Source organism: Corapipo altera, unplaced genomic scaffold, assembly GCF_003945725.1.
Source record: "Corapipo altera isolate COAL_440 unplaced genomic scaffold, ASM394572v1 65, whole genome shotgun sequence".
NCBI classification, from domain to species: domain Eukaryota; kingdom Metazoa; phylum Chordata; class Aves; order Passeriformes; family Pipridae; genus Corapipo; species Corapipo altera.
In genome coordinates this window covers 3,780,967-3,798,760 of record NW_020884891.1, presented here as the reverse complement: position 1 = coordinate 3,798,760, position 17,794 = coordinate 3,780,967, and the positions used below count along the sequence as shown (strand labels likewise).

Sequence of the window (17,794 nt, the reverse complement as noted above, 5' to 3'; positions counted from 1 at the left end):
TGATTCCCTTTTATTGTTATTTTTGTAAAAATAAAATGGCATCACTATGATTTAATGTTGGGGATTTTAATTATATACTTTTTTTTATTATTTGTTTTTGAAAGTCCTCTTCCATTGGAAAAGGCACCTTTGTCCCCAAATTCAAGTAAAATATACTTGACACCTCAGAGAAAAAAACCCACCAGAAATCCATAAAATGTCAATAAGCTAAAATGGAATGTAATTTCAGTGTGACAATTTTTTTATAATAAAACCAGGCTTTGAGGTGATGGTACTCAATAGGTAATAATAATGATAAACAAGTAAAACATTGGTGCACCTAGAAAAATCATGTTATGTATATCTTTATTACAGTTTTCAGAATACATGGATTAACAATGGCCAGGCTGTGATTTCATCAAATTCCTATTTTAAACATTACATACAAACACAGAGCTGTTTAAAAAATAGAAATGCATGAGTTTTGTCACCTTTTTTTTTAATCCTTTTTTGTTTTTGGCATCAGGAGTCCTGTGACTTCCAAAAGGGAAATCAAATGGTGCATGATAGCAGACTGCCTGAGCTGTAATAGGTTATTGTTCACATTCTGTGGCATATGTATCACCTCAAACAGTGCTAAAAGAAGCACTACAAGAACAAATCTTTCTCCTCTACCATTCTCCTAATGACATCAGTGGGTGCCGAGTGACAGCTTGCAGGACTGCAGAATTCACAGGCTTACACAACTCCCTTCCTTGAGCACAAAAAGCAGCAATGTGTGATCTGAAACGGAGACACCTGAAGCTGAGGGATTTGGCTTTATCTGCTTTGATTTTTGCTTTTTTTATTATTTACACTTTGTGTGCATGCGTGGGCATGTGTGGAGACACCGCAGAAGAAGAGCTGTAGAGGTTTTCTTACAATACTTAATTAAAAATGAGTAACTTGCAAATACAGTATGGCACATCAGAGGTGGGCTTTACATTGCTGTATCACTTAGCACTTGTTATGCCTGACCTCGCAGCAATTTGAAGGCAAACAGTAAAGTATAACTCAGCCAAGCCTTTGTTTAATGGAAAAGAAGCAATTTACATACATAGGTAAGTTTGCTCCCACATAACTATTACCAGCTTTAAACATTTACTAGCTAGATCATTCTCAGTATAGGAAGTACTAAATTCACCCATCAAAGCAGGATTTGCCTGAGGGATGCAAAAGCTGAACGTTGCAAAGTTTCTTAAATGAAAGCTATAGGAGGATTTCCAGCCAAACCTAAAACTCAGCCAGATTCTCAGAGTTTTGCAAACCGTTTGTATATTGTGGGATGAATTTAAAGTAGGTTACTAATGAATTGTGGCTTGGATAGAAACCATGAAAATATTACGTTTTTTACAGCATTTGTCTGAGGTAGTACATATACCACACACAAAAATGCAAAAATATACAGATATTTGTGACTATTTGCATATTACACAAGGGAACTATGGGAATGTTTGCATTTGTATCTGAATTTTCAAGAAGAATGGATAATTTTAGATAATGTTTTTCATATTGACCATGGTCAGCTAAAACCAGAACAAACAACGTAACAGAATTTCTGGGAATACTTCCTGGAACTGTTTGTCAGTGCCCTCTGAGGCACCAATTTTGTTTTGGCTTTAGCATCAGCTCATAATATGATTAACACTCAAACCAAACATCACTTGTGTGCTGGGAAAGGATATTTGTTGAATCACAAACAAACATACATGACAAACCGTGTTGCACTTTTTTTCTCAGTAAACTGCATAAAACTTGAGCAAAAAAAGTCTATAGTGTCTTTACATTTCTGATCTGTACAGCCAGTAGTTAAGCAACAGAGATGTATATTTGTATATGATTTAAACATTTCATTCCCATGACATTTGCAAATTTAGTTCAATTCATTGCAAAGGTAAAATTATCTTCCTCTTAATAAACTAAGAAATGTAAACAGTGTAACATCATTAAAAAAAAACTCTCTTCAGTACTTGTAACTGGTAAAATGTGAATGCAAACAGATGTGCTGGTATATTGTTAACGTAATGTCTCAGAGGACATATAGTGAAACATAATTAGCAAGAAATTTATGTATGAACCCTCCAGCAATTTTCTTTCTGGGATTATTTTGAATACAAATATAATTTAACTGATATATTTCATTTTTTTTTAAAATTAGAAAATAAGGCAAGTGCATTTCTGAAAAAGGTGCTACTCTTCTACACTTCTAGATAAACATGTGACACCTCTGAAAATTAGATCAATAATAAAAACATTAAAAATATCTGCAATTTAATATAGACTGAAAAAACTATCAAAAGACAAAGTGACCAGCATCAATTTCAGAAAATATTTTAGACTTCATAAATACGAGCACCCTATATTTACATAAATTATCTTCTAAACTAGTTTTCCTTTGAAAGACACTTTTGCCCTAACAGATATGTCCATTAAATTATATAAATGTTTCAAATATGAAAAAAATAGTAGTAAAATAGAAGCATCAGATGATGTTATTTTGGATTTGCCTTTTTTTTCATAAGATTTGGTTCTTGAAAATCTGTAGCCAGCTTTCACAGAGCTTTAAAAAAAAAAAACAACCATGGATATGAAAAACTTGTGCTCTACTAATTACTGCTACCGTATAAAGATTCTGTTCAGAGCTTTTGAGTTTTCATGTATAAAGATTACACCACTACTTGTAAATCCCAGTAAAATGTTACTTTCGAAATTTGAATTCTAATACACTAATGATTTATATAGACATTATGACCCTAATCCTTTAAACTGGCTTTGTACATTAAGCACATTTTTTTAACTGTGAATTTAATAGTTCCATTTAGAAAAAAGTTATGCTTCAATACAAGGCTGATGTTGACCTTGCACAAAACAGGGTATAATTCTTTGTATCTCTTACTGATAGACAGGGAGACAGAATCCCGTCACACGCTTTTTTATTTTTTCCTGAAGTACCATAAAACTCTTTAGGTTGTCACTAAAAACCCTGAACAGTTCAGGGAGAAAATTAGTTGACAGCACACACTTCATTAGGCTTCAGTTGTATTCCTATGTTCAGAGCTACGGGCAAACCCCTTGTATTCTTTGAAGAAAAGTTTTGAAAAAAAAAAAAAAAATCAATACTAGATTGAAAAGGAGCTGTATCTTTTCTTACAATAATTGGATATGTAGTTTGAAACTGTGAGAATTTATCCCAAACTAGTCAGATAGTCTTAAAGGGTATCTCACAAGAGAAGCAAAAAGAACCTACTGTACAAAGACGCTTGGCTCAAGCAGTAGTGCAAAGGTACTGCCCCAGGAGCAAATGTTCCTCTAGAGCTACCAGTTTGTGCACAGAAAATCATGTGACACCTCACCTTCCAAACACTCTATATAACATCAGAAAAAAGTTCCCCATAACACCAGGCAATAAAAGTATTCATAATAATTTCATCAATCAGTGAAAAGCATTAATAATTTGAGAACAAGTGCCATCTATGACACCCTGATTTTTAAAAAATATCATAGCTGAGAAACATGTGAAGTAGTTCCACTGGAACTTCCACTTCAAGTCCTCCTTCCCATCAGATAAGCAATGAACCTTTAGTAAAAAGGATGGTGAAGGCTGACCCAAACACCAAACAGTCTGTACATTCAGCTAGAGTCTGGGGAGCAAAGGGAACTGTGGTTTCCCAGTGAGTGGCAGAACATACAGTGTCAGCTACTGAACTGACTGCTCACCTGAGGTACTGCAGTGCAAGGGGCCTGTATACAAAGCAGAATGGGAGGAGCTTCCCAAAAAATCAAACTGCTGCAATCATTGATCACTGCTAGAGAGTGCTCCAGGTAGGAAATTTGTTCTTAGCTGCTAAACTCTTAGCACTGAAATCCACCAGTAGAGATCCCGCTACATATTTTACCTGAGAAACAGAGGAAAAACTCAGAGGCAGTTTTGAATAACTTCGTAATGTAGCTTGTCTCTAGAAACCTACACAAAGGTATTTTTAGCATAATTAAAATAGGACAATCATATTTTCCCCCAAATATCTTTATAAAGAATATATAAGTGCATAATTAGAAAAATTCTTCCTTAGATACAGTTAAAAACATATCCTGCCCTTGACATCATTTAATTTTGGTAAAATCCTATGCTCTGTTTTCTTTTCTTTTTTTTTTTTTTTTTTTTTAGCAGTGATAAGTAACTTTACATCATCATATCACCAAAAGTGTAGATATGTGGTATATCCTACTTGCAGCTAAAACAGCTGAATCCACCAAGCTTTACCTTGAGATAAGGTTTTCAGCAACCTGATTTGGGCTATGTGTTGCTTTTTTTATGGTTACAAAAAAGATTCTGATAATGTAGACCAGCTCATCTCTGAATTTATTAACATACAATTTTATTATTTTTTTCCTTTCATGTTCAAATCAGAACTGCAAATGGAATCCACAGCTGTACTCTTTCAACAGAACTGTATTTTCTTACCCATATAAAACAAAACCTAGAAATCCCCAACTCCTTTCATGTGAGTTGCCAGCTTAAAAAAAAGGGGGTGTAAAAAAAAAAAAAGGAAAGAACATAAGAAAATAAGATATATATCCTACTGTTTAACACTGTTTACAGATCTTGGTAGTTGGGGTAATAAGATACAGTATGTGGATTATTTAGCAACAGCTTTAAAATTACATATTTTTACACCATCTCATTTAATCAATACCAGTATTCCTTTATGATCATTGCCAATTCATATGATAAACTCTTTCCAAAGTATATCCATTTAATTGTAAATAAAACAATTCATTAATTCTTTGGCATCAGAAGAATCATACAGCTGCAATTGTTCCATTGTGGCGAGAACGAGACCTTTCCAAAGTTACTCGTTTGTTATCTGTAACACAAAGAGAGGAAAAAACAAATCACCATAAGATTTGCAACACGGATAATGCAATGTCAAGAGGTTTTCAAACAGCCCTGAAAATCATTTCGAATGATATGTAAATAAGTAACTAGGAGACTGGATCAGAGAAGTTTCATACTGCAGCTGCCAGACTGAGTTCAAGAGTTCTGCAATCAGCAATAAATTACTTTCTTGATCAGAGAAGCTGGGTGATAAAAGCATTAGGAGAATCCTGAAACACAGTCCCCTTGGAAACAGCACACAATAACTAAAATTGCTGGGTAAAAATCTGTAAAATTTTATAAACAATTTATGCACAAAAGCTCTGGAAAAATACATTTCAAGTTTCATGAGAATGCAGTGACCAGTGTGGTGGTGAGAAGCCCACTAGATGCTACAAGTACAAAAGCCTGAACACCATTCACTATAATTTGGTGCAGAGTTAAAAATAGAACAGTTAAATCAGCCACTTCCTAAGCATTTCCTGATTGTGCAATGAGAACAACTTTTAGTATAAAATATTACACAGTAATTATTGCAATGAATAATAAATATGTCTCTATCACAGGAAAACAATCACCAAGTACCAGCCACATTCCTAAATGCCTTTTAAATAAAATTTTAAAGCAATGAATATACACATGCACAGACACAAAAAGGGGCAGAAGATTAACCCCTACTTAGTTTTCTGGAGGTTTGGATCTTTTTCTTTTTAAAATGTGGTCCTTCCATGTGATGGTTTTTTTTTTTTGGAGGGAGGTACTGTTTCTTTTGACATTGACTTTTCTATTCTCTTATGTCACATTCAGGTTGCTGCTCTGCATCAGTACAATGTCTACATTGCTACAGCATTAGGATGTCCCAATATACAGCTGGAACTTCTATGCAGGACTGGAGTATTACAAAACAAAAACTTCAGAAGCAAAAAGTCTGACACACACACTGCAGGCAAGCAGTTTTTCTCAGCTTTTTTCCAAAGGAGCTGATTTACTCTCTCTGCTTGCCCAGACTAGAACAGCCTATGCCACTTGTGCTGCTGGAGGAGGCTGAGCTTGGGTCAAGCTGAGGGTTCAGCACAAAATCCCAGCAATCTGGGATCCCAGCAGGGAATGTAAATACCTGCAGGGAGGGTGCCAAGAGGCTGAAGCCATGCCCTTCCCAGTGGTGCCCAGCTGGAGGACCATAGGCAATGGGCACAAACTGAAACACAGGAGGTTACTCTGAACTTCCTTATTGTGAAGGTGACTGGGCACTGGAATAGATTGTCCCAGAAGATTGTGAAGTCTCCATCCTTTGATTTTCAATCCTTGTCTAGACACGGTCCTGGACAATTGGCTCGAACCCTGCTTGAGTAGTGGGTGGCCAAGAAGGTCCTTTCCAACCTCAACCATTCCATGATGCTGTTCCAACCTAACAAAGGTAGAGATGGTCCAAGTACATTAATAAGGATCTGGAGAAGAAAAAGAAAGTCATCTCTGTGATCTGTTTCTGGACAAAAAACAGAGGCTGCCTGTGGAGACTGAATGGGCTCTGCAATATCAGCCTTCCCTCTCCCTGTTCAACGAAAGTGTCTCCAATGCTATAGGGAATTAACGGCTCCTTTAGCAAGATTATTAGTTCTTTTTATAGTTCTGCCTTGCCTCCTTTTCCTAATGAATCTATCCATGCATAAACTATTCAAATTACCCTAAGTCAATCTGTTTTGCACGGGAATAAATCTCTACACTGGTTGTAGTGTCACTAGGCACTGGAAATTAAAGCACAAAAATGCTAAAACCCAAGAAGGAAAGTTATCAACTGAAATGTGCTGCTGCTCCTCCAAGACAGTGATTCATAAAGAGTCTAGTGATACTTGCTCTCAGTGGGGAGAAGTGCCTTCACCACTAGACTATTTCTTGACATAATTTCAAGACTTTCAACTGTACAGGTTAAAAAACAGATTAAGAGATTCTAAGAACTGTTGACTTGTTTTACTGGGTTTTTTAAGATTTTGTCTTTTCATCAAGGTTTTTTTTTCATTATGGTAGAGACAAACACTTTCTGCAAGTGACAGTTCAAATTCTCCTGTAACTGCAAACCTTCCACTAGACCAGGTTGCTCCAAGCACTGTCAAACCTGGCCTTCAACACTTCCAGGGGTGGGGTATCCACGGCTTCTCTGGGCAAACTGCTTCAGTGCCTCACCACCCTCACAACAAAGAATTTCTTCCTAATGTCTAATCAAAACCTGCTCTCTTCCAATTTAAATCCATTCCTGTAAGCATAAGAAATCACAACCAATAAAAACCACAGTAGTAGGGGAGAGGGAAATACTTTAGAGAAAACTATACTCTGAAAAATGCATTTTTCCTTTCCTTAATGCTCCATCCTTACTTCTGTTATTAAAAGAGAAGTCTAAATAGCTGCAATAGATTTATTAACTCAGTAGCTTGTTATCAACATAGAGCTCAGTTATATTAGGAGGAAAATAAATGGTACTTTGCAGAACTGCAATACTAAGATTAAGTGACTTTTTCATTTAGTTTTCTCCTTATCCACTCTTCCAGGTAGTAACTTTATGCTCTCCTAATTATAAACCTGATTTTTTATGAGCAACCAATGCTAGTAATAATATAGATGTTGTGCAGTCAAATGGATTGGTCATGACACTGAGATATCTGATAATGGAAAAAGACAGAGTCTATAAAACCATACCTCAAAGGTATTTGATTGGAATTTGCATTATCTTGTAACAAAAAAAGTTCTCTCTTTGACAGCCCTTATATTTAAATTATAATAAATTATAAACTGGTATCTTAGGCTTGGTACCTTAGTTGACTAAATCTCCTTTTTTCCCCTCCTGAATAACCTCCCCAAGGTGAAAGAACTGACCTTTCCACAGCTGACAACAATAAAAGCTCAGAGAAAGAAGGTATCGGTTTGAGTGGCCTTGAAAACGATCATATGAAGAAGTTAGAACTTTTAGCAATGAATAAAATATTTAAAATTTCATCTTTTTGGAATGGTTTTGACTGTGCAAAAGATGGAGAAATGCATTCTGTAAGGGAATTTGTATGGCCTGTGCCTTTGGGAATCAATGAAAGCCTTTACATCAAACATTTATTTTTTCATTCATGTAAAATTTTGTTCACTAGGAAATCCTACTGAAACACATCTTGTTTTCATGAGTAACCAAAGGAAAAATACTCATGCAGTCCCAAGCACTCCACAAAGTACCACAAACATAACATGGAAAACAGTCAGAAAAGTAAGATAATTTCCTATAGGTACGGAATGATTACACAAAAAATGAGTAACCTGGTCATTTAAGTATGTTTTGAAAGGATAAACTGCCACAGCAAATGACAATTCCAAGGAGCAAACACTGCATCTGTAATAATGAGGCAACTGGCATTTATTCTTTAGAAAAAGGTGAAAATTTGATTGTCACTTTACAAGTAACATTTTTTTCTGATTAACTAAATATTTTCTACAGAGTGTCATTGATTAAAATTGTGAGAAGTTAGGTTAAACACAAATCAGCCTGGGCAGCCTCTGGTTTCCTCCTTGAGCCATCTAAGCACAGAGAAAACTGAAGCCAACTTACAATGTCATTGGATGTAACAGCCTATTATCAACTGCTTTAAGGAACAACCCATGACAAGATATAACTTTATTATTTTCCTTTATGGACTGCATGCACCTTCATCAGCTTTAGCTTAACAACAATGAAAGGTTCCATTTGGAAAATGGAATTTATAGAACATAAGGCAGAAGCAGAACTGATACAGTGTAAAACAGCAGGGAAGTCCTTCCATCCCAGCACCTCTTTAGCAGCCACAGCTGAGCACTGTTCCCTGTACTGCCTGACCTGTCCCTCTGCCATTATTAGAGACATCAACTGAGAAATAAGCCAGGCAAGGAAATTAAGAGCTTCAAAACTGTTGTTGCTGTCCAGAGTAAAATCCTTTTGAGAAACAACGCCTTGTGAGAAAATGGCTCTCCTAACCTCAATTCTGTTGAGATTCAACCCATCTCTGTGAGATTTGATTTCAAATTGATCTTTCAAAATGCATGGCCTATATATAAAAAAATACAGGAATTAAGGTAAAAATCAGTTATGGGAGAAATACAGCCAAAATAACACCTCAGAAAGGACTCTGAAATAGCACTTTTCAAAAGATCTTTATTGCAAAGAGATGAAACAAGCAAATAAAATAGTTTTCTAACAGTTCAGGGAAAATGTACTGTTAATATGCTTTCTTTTAATCTTTTAGCATTTAAAACATTCTTATTTCAACCTCAACAGGCACCCTATAAATGCCTGGCAAATTCTGAACCAGACCCTTTATAACAATCACATTGAGTCATCTTACATTCATTTTGATTTTATATTTTTGAAACCAAAAATGAGAACAGATCAAGTGATATCACATCCCTGTTCTCAGCTTTTTTTTCCTAAACAGAATCTTGAATTCATGACAATCAAACTTAAATGACAGCTAAAAAGGTTATTTTAACATCAATTTCAAAGAAAACATTGAGTTTTCAAGCAAACCATGTAGCTGTGAGGTCAAATTCTATAAATCCTGTTTTATTTTGGTTTAGGTCCAACCCAAGACTTTCATGCGAAAGATGAGTGATAACCCGAGCTTATAAATGCTATGATGGAGAAAAAGAAACTTACCCTTAGGCCAAAAAAAAAAAGCAGCTTTTTGGTGTGTGTTTTTTTTGTGTTTTTTTTTTTTTTTTAAGCCCCAAAATCAAGATAGTGCAGCTGAAACGTTAATTATAAAGGCATCATGTCTTGATCTTATAATAATAATAATAATAACAATAACAATAATAATAATAATAATAATGTCCCTGATCTGGTTAGTGGGATGTTTACCAATATATTGATCTGTAAGGTGTTGAAGGGTAAGAAAAGGTTTTAGAAGAAACAAGGAGGAAGAAAAAGCTTTAAGGAGAACTGTAAGACTTAGAAGGATCTCTCTAAAGACTGGATGGTTCCTCCCCAGAAAAAGGCAGAAACATACATCTCCTGAGTTATTTGCAGAAGTCTGGAGTGTCATGTTCTGTTCAAAAATATTTGCTTCAAAGCTGTTTGTCATTTAGGTAACACACAGCACCTTTATTTTAAGAAGGTTTCCATATTATTCTTTGTGAACAGTTCCTCTTTCAAAGGACATGTGGCTGTGTGGATTCTCTTTAACTTGCTAAATAAATTTGTTAATATCCAGAAGCACTGCAGTACAGAGTCAGGTCTAAAATATGGAGAGTTAAAGAAGTTAAGCCCTGATACAAAGGAGTTTTACTCAGATTAAAAGGGAACAAAGACACGTCTAATCTTTCTGCTGCCACTCAGACCCAGCTTGCTGGGCACTGTTAATTGTAGCCTTTGAGTCGTAGGAAAATGCAGAACGTCAGTAGAAAACCCATTTATTTACGTTCTATGTGCTAGACATAAAAATGCTTTAAAAAGGAATAATGTGAGAAGTTATAATGCTAAATGGCATGTGTGATGACATTTACCAGCTCAGAGCAATCCAGCTGTGACCACAGTTATGCAGTGTGGGGACACAATAAAAGGAACACTTCTGCAATCAAAATTGAGGGTATTGGCCTTCTGTATCATAATTCCAATAAATAAATAAATGCTTACCCTCTTTAGAGCTGAAGTTTGGTATTTATAGGATAAAAATGGATTTATAAACCCCATTTTCAAGTAATCAGTTTAAAATAAATTTTACTACTGCTTATTTCAGGCCTTAAAGATTTAAAAAAAAAAAAATTGGCCCAATAAGATAAGATTCCTTAAACCTTTAAGTGATCTATTTAATATTTTAATTTGACTTTGCTTTCTTTGTTAATAGTACCACTTGGGATATGCAGTGAAAGCTCTTCCACAAGACTTGCAGCAGAAAAGCCTTAGCTGGAGACAACACATGCCTGCCTCAGGGGTTACAAGACAAATCAATCTATTTTTCTCCTTTGCTCCAAGGGTAATTGGCCTTTAAAATTACAGAGAAAAATAGGCCCTCATGTCAGCACAATGCAGGCACATATACAACCATTTTCCATTTCTTTTTCAGTTTGAATTCTCAGCTGAGAACTAAACTTATAAAGGTGGGAAAATAAAAGAAGATGAAGAGGAACGATTGCATCAGTTCAAATCCCCTCCAATAACAAGCAGCACTGTGACCAGCATTTGAGTCTGGAATTTACTGAAACCTGCTATGAAAAGCTGCCAGTATTTTTTTATTCTTGATTGTGATAAAATTTACTTGAATTTTTGTGACAGGCTGTACCACCGGCATTCATGGAGATTTGTCACAGAATTTAGTTAAGCAGAGAAGTTCTAATTATTGCTTCATTTCCCGTAAAATCTCACAAAGTAATACTGATTTTTACCTCATTCTTATGAAATTGCCTTTTTCAAGGAGCAATCATGGCTATGAACATCACTACAATCCTTCTAGTGTGCTACACACATAATCATGTATAAATACACTTTCAGACTCTGAATACTGTTAAATTGTATAAAGTAAATTTTAACTTGCCTAATAAATTGTTTCATAGCAGTGAAACTCAGATGAGAACCTTCATAGTTTTCTGATTGCCATTAAATCTGATTTGCAATACAGTACTAATTTCAGACTTTTAATAAGTAATTGTCATGTGAAAGTGTTTCCCAGTGCATAAAGATGAGCAATCAGCTAAACTATAATTGATATATAAAAACAACAACAAAGTTGAAAATAGTCAAAACAACTTAGTATTTTAAAAACAGTACTAATATTTCCTTGAAACAGAGTCTTGAAACCACTAAACCTTTAATGTGAACTTGCTCACTGGGAGTGTGTATACAGGTGTAAAGCAATTATTAGATTTGATATCTGAATGAACTCAGGTTCCCATTAGAGCCTGAATGCTTCAATGACCCTATTATTTTCCTTCCAGTGCTCCCAGACCTGATCAACTTAATTATTCTGACTAGTGAAACATTTAGGACATGAACGTATGATTTGCTTTAAACCAAATGAGACAAATGAAAGTACTTTATAAAATAGCATAAAAAAAAGGAACAAGACATGTGATGTGATGTGTCAAATCCTGGAAGAAGGTCACGACCAAGTAACAGTAACAAAGAAACAGACAAAAAGATCCACTGCAATAAAACCACATTTATTCACATATTTCCCCCTTGAAATTCTAATTTGTAACGTTTGTTGTGTCTCCTGTACAGTGAAAATCAGAGAGGTGAAACAGATTTCAGAGAGTAAATAACCTATGTCTGCTTCAGTACTGAAAGTACTGAAAACACAGACATTGTGTCTCTCCTTTTATGACTACATATACACTTTTAGTAGTTGTCCAAAAGTAAAATTAGAGCCTCTACTAAAAAACACTTCATGTCAGAGAGGATAGATTTGCTGACATAAAAGATGTTGTTTCCCTATTTTAATTGTACCTACTACTTCACTGCTAAGGAAAAGTGTGTGACATTGCAAAAAATATGTATTCACATTTTAAACAGACTTGGCCTGATGCTAATCCATGACATTCTTCATAAATAATGGAATTTAAAATGGTTTCCAAAATGTCCTATTCCCAGCTCCCCTATTAACACTATCGCTCTCACAATTTGTATTTGCCTTGAAAGTAAGTTGACTATAAGGTTACAAACAGGACAAAGAAATAAAGACAGTAATAGGTTCTGAACTCCAAGCATACAAGCAGCCATGAAGTTTACATCTTCTCATCCCACTGCATTTGTCCTTAAAAAGAATCAAACTGACATCCAAGTGGTCCCCTTGCCCCTCGCCTCCTCTCACTAATGATATGTAATGGCTGCTGAGCCTGCAATAAACGTGTTTATGTCCAGCCACATTGCCATCATTTTACAATCTAATCTGATACTTTTAAGAAAGAAGGAAGTCGCGAGAGACCAGCACCAGCTTGTGCTGAAGGCACTTCTTGACATCGGCCTTCACTTCGCACTTCAAATGGAAGGATTCGATTTGACAAAACGTACAGAAAGTCAAGAGAGAAGGCTCTTCACCTCTTCTCCGAAACTGCCTGATAGAAGTCAATACCAATCCCTTTACAAAGTTACAATCAAAAGCTGACAGATGAAAGTCAAAGGGGAAGCTTTCTAGCTATTCCTTACAATATTTTATTAAAGAGCGGCGTAAGGACGCGTTTGCCTCGCTAGGATCACCCCACCTCCACTTCCCGTTTTATCAGTTAGCAGTTCAAATACTGCACTTATATCTCCCATGTACAGCTGCTTTATTCTCTGCATAGGACATGAAAGTAATGAACTCAAAGACAGTGGAAAATGAGAAAGCTCTCTTTTCTCCAAAGGAAATTCTTTCAAAACAGGAGTTGGGTAACACTCCGGAAAAGCCAAGTATTTCCTGGAGTTTCATGTAAACTGGCTACCATAGTTTTTCTCCATATCCAGATGATGGCAATATTCCTTGTAGCCTGCAAAAGTCAGTCTCCTGTATTTTTTATGCATTAGAAAAAAAATTCTCTTTATATATACATATATAAAAAACCCCCCACTCTGCAATAACTTGTAGTCTACATGTAAAATGAAATATTTTAAATAATACACTAAAGGCAGAATATCCATAATTATTTTTTGATTAAATAAAATATCAGCATTTTTTATTCATGGCTGGGTTAACATTTACAATTCAGCATTTTGCAATATTTAAATGGCATTGAATATGCTATGAGAAAACTTAAAACTACATCACTCCTGTATGACCGGCTGGCACAGGCTATAGCCTTCTGTGCCCATCTGCACCTTCACTGCAGAAATTAAAGAAAAGCTTCTGTTTGAGCCTGGCAAGATGATCTCACCACTACCTGTTACTTCTTTACACACCCCAACTGACAATAACTAGATCCTGCATGTGACTTTTACTATAAATTATTTGCACCAAAGGCATGTGAATGTGAAACTTTTGCTTATTAAAATAATTCATACAAGGAAGTAATTTAGACTATTATGGCAGGCTCTGAAGTAAAATATAATAACTTTTAAGGACTTGGGAGTCTAATTTCTTTCTTGGCTGAGCACAGACAACTTCATTATGATTCAATGTGAGACCCTGGTGCAGAATTTGACCCTTTATATTCATATAAAGAATAAAATTACAGAAGCAGTTAATGCTGGGAGAGGGCAACAAGTTTTCACTAAATAGCTTAAGATAGTTTCTATTTATTAGTACTTGTATCTGAGGAATGCCTTTTTCTAAGGCTTCCTGTGCTATTTCAGCAACAAATCTCTCAGATTAGTGGATCCCAAAAATTAACACCGGATCACTCCAAAATCCTAATCTCTATTGCTTGAAAAAAATCTTTCACTGTATCCCTTCCCCAACAAACAGCTCCTTCTGCCACACCAGCAAGGAGCTCAGAGGAGGAAGGGCAGGTGCCTCCAGGTTTCACAAATGCAGCTGTTACTCAGATGCTTCCTAAGAACCCACAAGTATTTTAGGGCTGCCTTAAGAGCCCTTTTGTAAAGACTAAGGGACAATGATGTTCAGGTGTGTACTATTACTGTCTGCTTTTTAAAACTAGTTTAAAAACTCCAGGGCTTTTTATAAGCATACATCAAAATATTTCTTGCAAACGAGTGACTACATAAATGAATTCCTACTTAGAAAAAAATACAGTTATATAAATATGGACACAACTTTTCAGTAGCAAAATACTTATATACACTGTAACTTCTTTCTGAGGTCAAACTTTTCTGCAGATGCATAACTACAAACCTTCCCTTTACTCAACAATGAGCTGTGACAGTGCTGATAGCCTATATTATGTATTATAAATAAACCCTAAAAAGTATTACCTGTATTAAAAGCAAGGCAAGAGCACAGCCTGTTAGTGACAAAAATATGTAGCAAGTTCTCAGTGTGAGTTCCAAAAGTTTTAAATAACAATTTCCCTTTAATACAGAGCTAAAAAGAAGTTAAGCTCTTCTAACTGACCAAAATTTCATCATCCTACTATTTGTACCAAAAATGCTCTTGAGGTCACCAATTAACTGATGATACATTATTACAACTCAAAAGTGTTGCACTCTGGAAAAATGTCAAAACTAGAAAACTAATTGGAGCATTTCAGCTGCTCAACACCACAGTTATAAACTTTTATGAAATTGTCATTTACAAAAGGAGCTCCAGGGTGAGCAAAGACAAGGTTGATTATCCCTGGTTTTGTCAGGTATGAGACAATCTTAATATTGCTTACACATTTGAAAAAATACTTTGTTAAAATACCTGCATGCTGTCTTTTAAGCACTTTTAATTGAAATTAACTTAGATCACAACTCAAAGGTAGGTAACAGATGAATGAGTAGAAGTATTTTACATGAGTTTTTAGCTATAATTGATTCAATAAGAATTCTATCCAAATGCTAATGCTGGCATTGTTAATAAGAATAAACATATTTTTACAAAGATGAATGCTAAGAAAGTAAAATGATACAATGTGTTGGTTACACCAGAAAATTAGTCCTTCCTTCAGAACTTCAGGTTATCACCTCCTCTTAAATAACGTGCTCATCCAAAAAGTTTCTGGCAATATCCTATAGTCTTTTCTCCTGGAAATCTTAGATAATCTTAGATCTTCCCCTTTTGGTGTTATACAAGTTTATCTAGTTACCTAATCTTAATAAAGATAACATAGGATGCTGTTTATGGACACTCACCTGTTTGCTGACTGTTGCCAGGCAGTCTGGCTTCCCTGCAGCTTCACTGACCCTCTTGCTTGCTGAAGAACTCCAGCTACACTGTGTTGGAAAAATATACTCCTACAGCTCTGCTGAGCAGTGGGAATGGCTGTTCTATGTTTTTAAGTCTCCCTTGGTCACTGCATTGTTTCTGAAAGTTAAACTACTTCATATTAATTGCCCACAATCCTCCTGTGTTTTCTGACCTCTTTGTCAGTTATTAATTTCCTTAGTACATTATCTATCAGTTATTCTTCCCAGACACACTAAACTTACACTACGCTAAAATTCTCTTTAAGATGACACTGATACCACACTCCAGCTTCCTCACTGATAATTGAAAATGAGCTGCATAAATAACTGTGAGCAGGGGAACTGAGAATTATTGAGCAGATCCTACTCTGAGCAGGAATACAAAATCATCTGTATTTTCCCAACTCTTGTGCAAGCCAGATAACAAAAATTCTAAGTAAGAAAGACAGCCACAGGGAATCCTGTATTTCACCCTTCTGTTTAGCTAATAAACAGTCACTAGATGCTTCTGTCACTTATTCTTCTGTCAGCAAGAACCTGACGGACAACATACGGCAAAGGACTGGTTAAATACCTGATGAAGACAGAAAGGAAAAAAAAAAACACAAACACAGCAAAAAACCCCTCAAATGCTTTCCTTTAGTTTCTTAGTGGGAATAACAAGGTCAACCTCATTGCTCTTACTGTTTGTTTAAACCTCCTCTCCCATTCTCAGCCTTTTTCGTTACAGAACATGAAACACAACTACTACACAGACCCTTCAAATATTTTTTGAGTCCTCCAACAACTTTTTCTCCACACTGAACCCACTCTACTTATGCACCTGGTTTTGCTTTGCTGTGTAGGTGAATCAGCCTCATTTTTATCTGCTCTTCCCTCTCAGCGTTTTCAGAACATAGCTACAGAGCCTTTCTTCCAAAAGTTTTGGTGGGCATTCACAGCACTAGGTCAGCATCCCACCCTGGCCTGTGTGCTCCAAATCCTGGACAACAATGAGAAAATCACTCTGTCTTTCTCTTTCCTGATGCACTGGGACTAAACCAGCCCACTTGAAGAAATATATTCACATTCACTTGGGCTGGATGGGAAGCAGTAACAACACCTTACACAAAGAAGCTCAGGAAGATTTTGGAATTTAAATTTTGCTCTTCACCGTCCTTCAGACTGAAGTGACAGGAGGGAAGGATAAGGCAAGGGGAGCTTGGCTGTGTTTGAGGGAGCAGAACAGGCTCAGAAAAGATCAATGCTGAGAGTGCAGAAAAATGAGCAAGTCATTTGAGGACAAATCTTGGCCTTAAGCATTTCCCAAACACAGAGGTCCTGATTTGCTAATAAGGATGAGGGTTGCTGGGTAATCTTTTTCACTGTCACATGGAAGAGACTTCAGAATCCCAGGTCACCTCTTAGATGTCTTTGGCCTTAAAAACAATGTTTTGTATTGCAAAATAAACATTATTTTTCTTTCTATTTTTTTTTCCATTTAGAAATCTAGTTTACAGTACCATTCCAAAACTAGATTTGCCATACAAACAAAGAAATTATGAATTTGGGTGAAAGAAAATGAAGTCAGGAGTTTCTCTCTGGTGTGGGAGAGAAGTAGGAACTTACACAGGTTTTGCTGCCAGATAAAATTATTAGGAAAATACATCCTTAGTGACACTAAAATAACATTAATCCATCAGATATTTTTTGCCTAAAGCTGGCAATGTCCTTTAGAATTATGTTTTGCTGTGTGTAAACTGTTTTAACTACAAGCTCCTTCTATTTCATCTGAGGGAATATTTTTTCATGCTCGAACTAGTTCCATCTTCAGAAATAACTAAGTCAGTGTGTTAACAGTTTACACCCGTTTGTGATTCACTGGGCACTGTGACCTTTTAACTATCACCCACCTTTTCCCTGTACTTTTTTATAACTCCCAAAGCCAAGGAATTCTGTTTGTTTTAAAGCCAAACAAAAGCAAATCATGACCAGTTTGTCCACTATGCACCAGGAGCAGAGTGACTCAAATTTCAGAGCTCACAATGTTTTGTTGAATTAAACACTTGATCAAAGGACATGTTATCCTTTTTGTTTGTATTCTCTTTAATTAGATTTTCTAGACAGAGTTTTCTGTGAAACAGAACTGAGACTTT

General features: G+C 35.8%; 1 protein-coding gene across 1 annotated transcript in view; it reads right to left on the bottom strand.

Annotated features, from left to right (window-relative positions):
- Window positions 1–328: 328 nt before the first annotated feature.
- Window positions 329–17,794, bottom strand: part of DIAPH2 (diaphanous related formin 2) — a 199,070-nt gene continuing 181,604 nt past the window's right edge. The window contains 1 exon segment of the mRNA XM_027645135.1: window positions 329–4,883. Within this exon segment, the coding sequence (XP_027500936.1) occupies window positions 4,819–4,883 (65 nt within the window). The 3' untranslated portion in view covers window positions 329–4,818.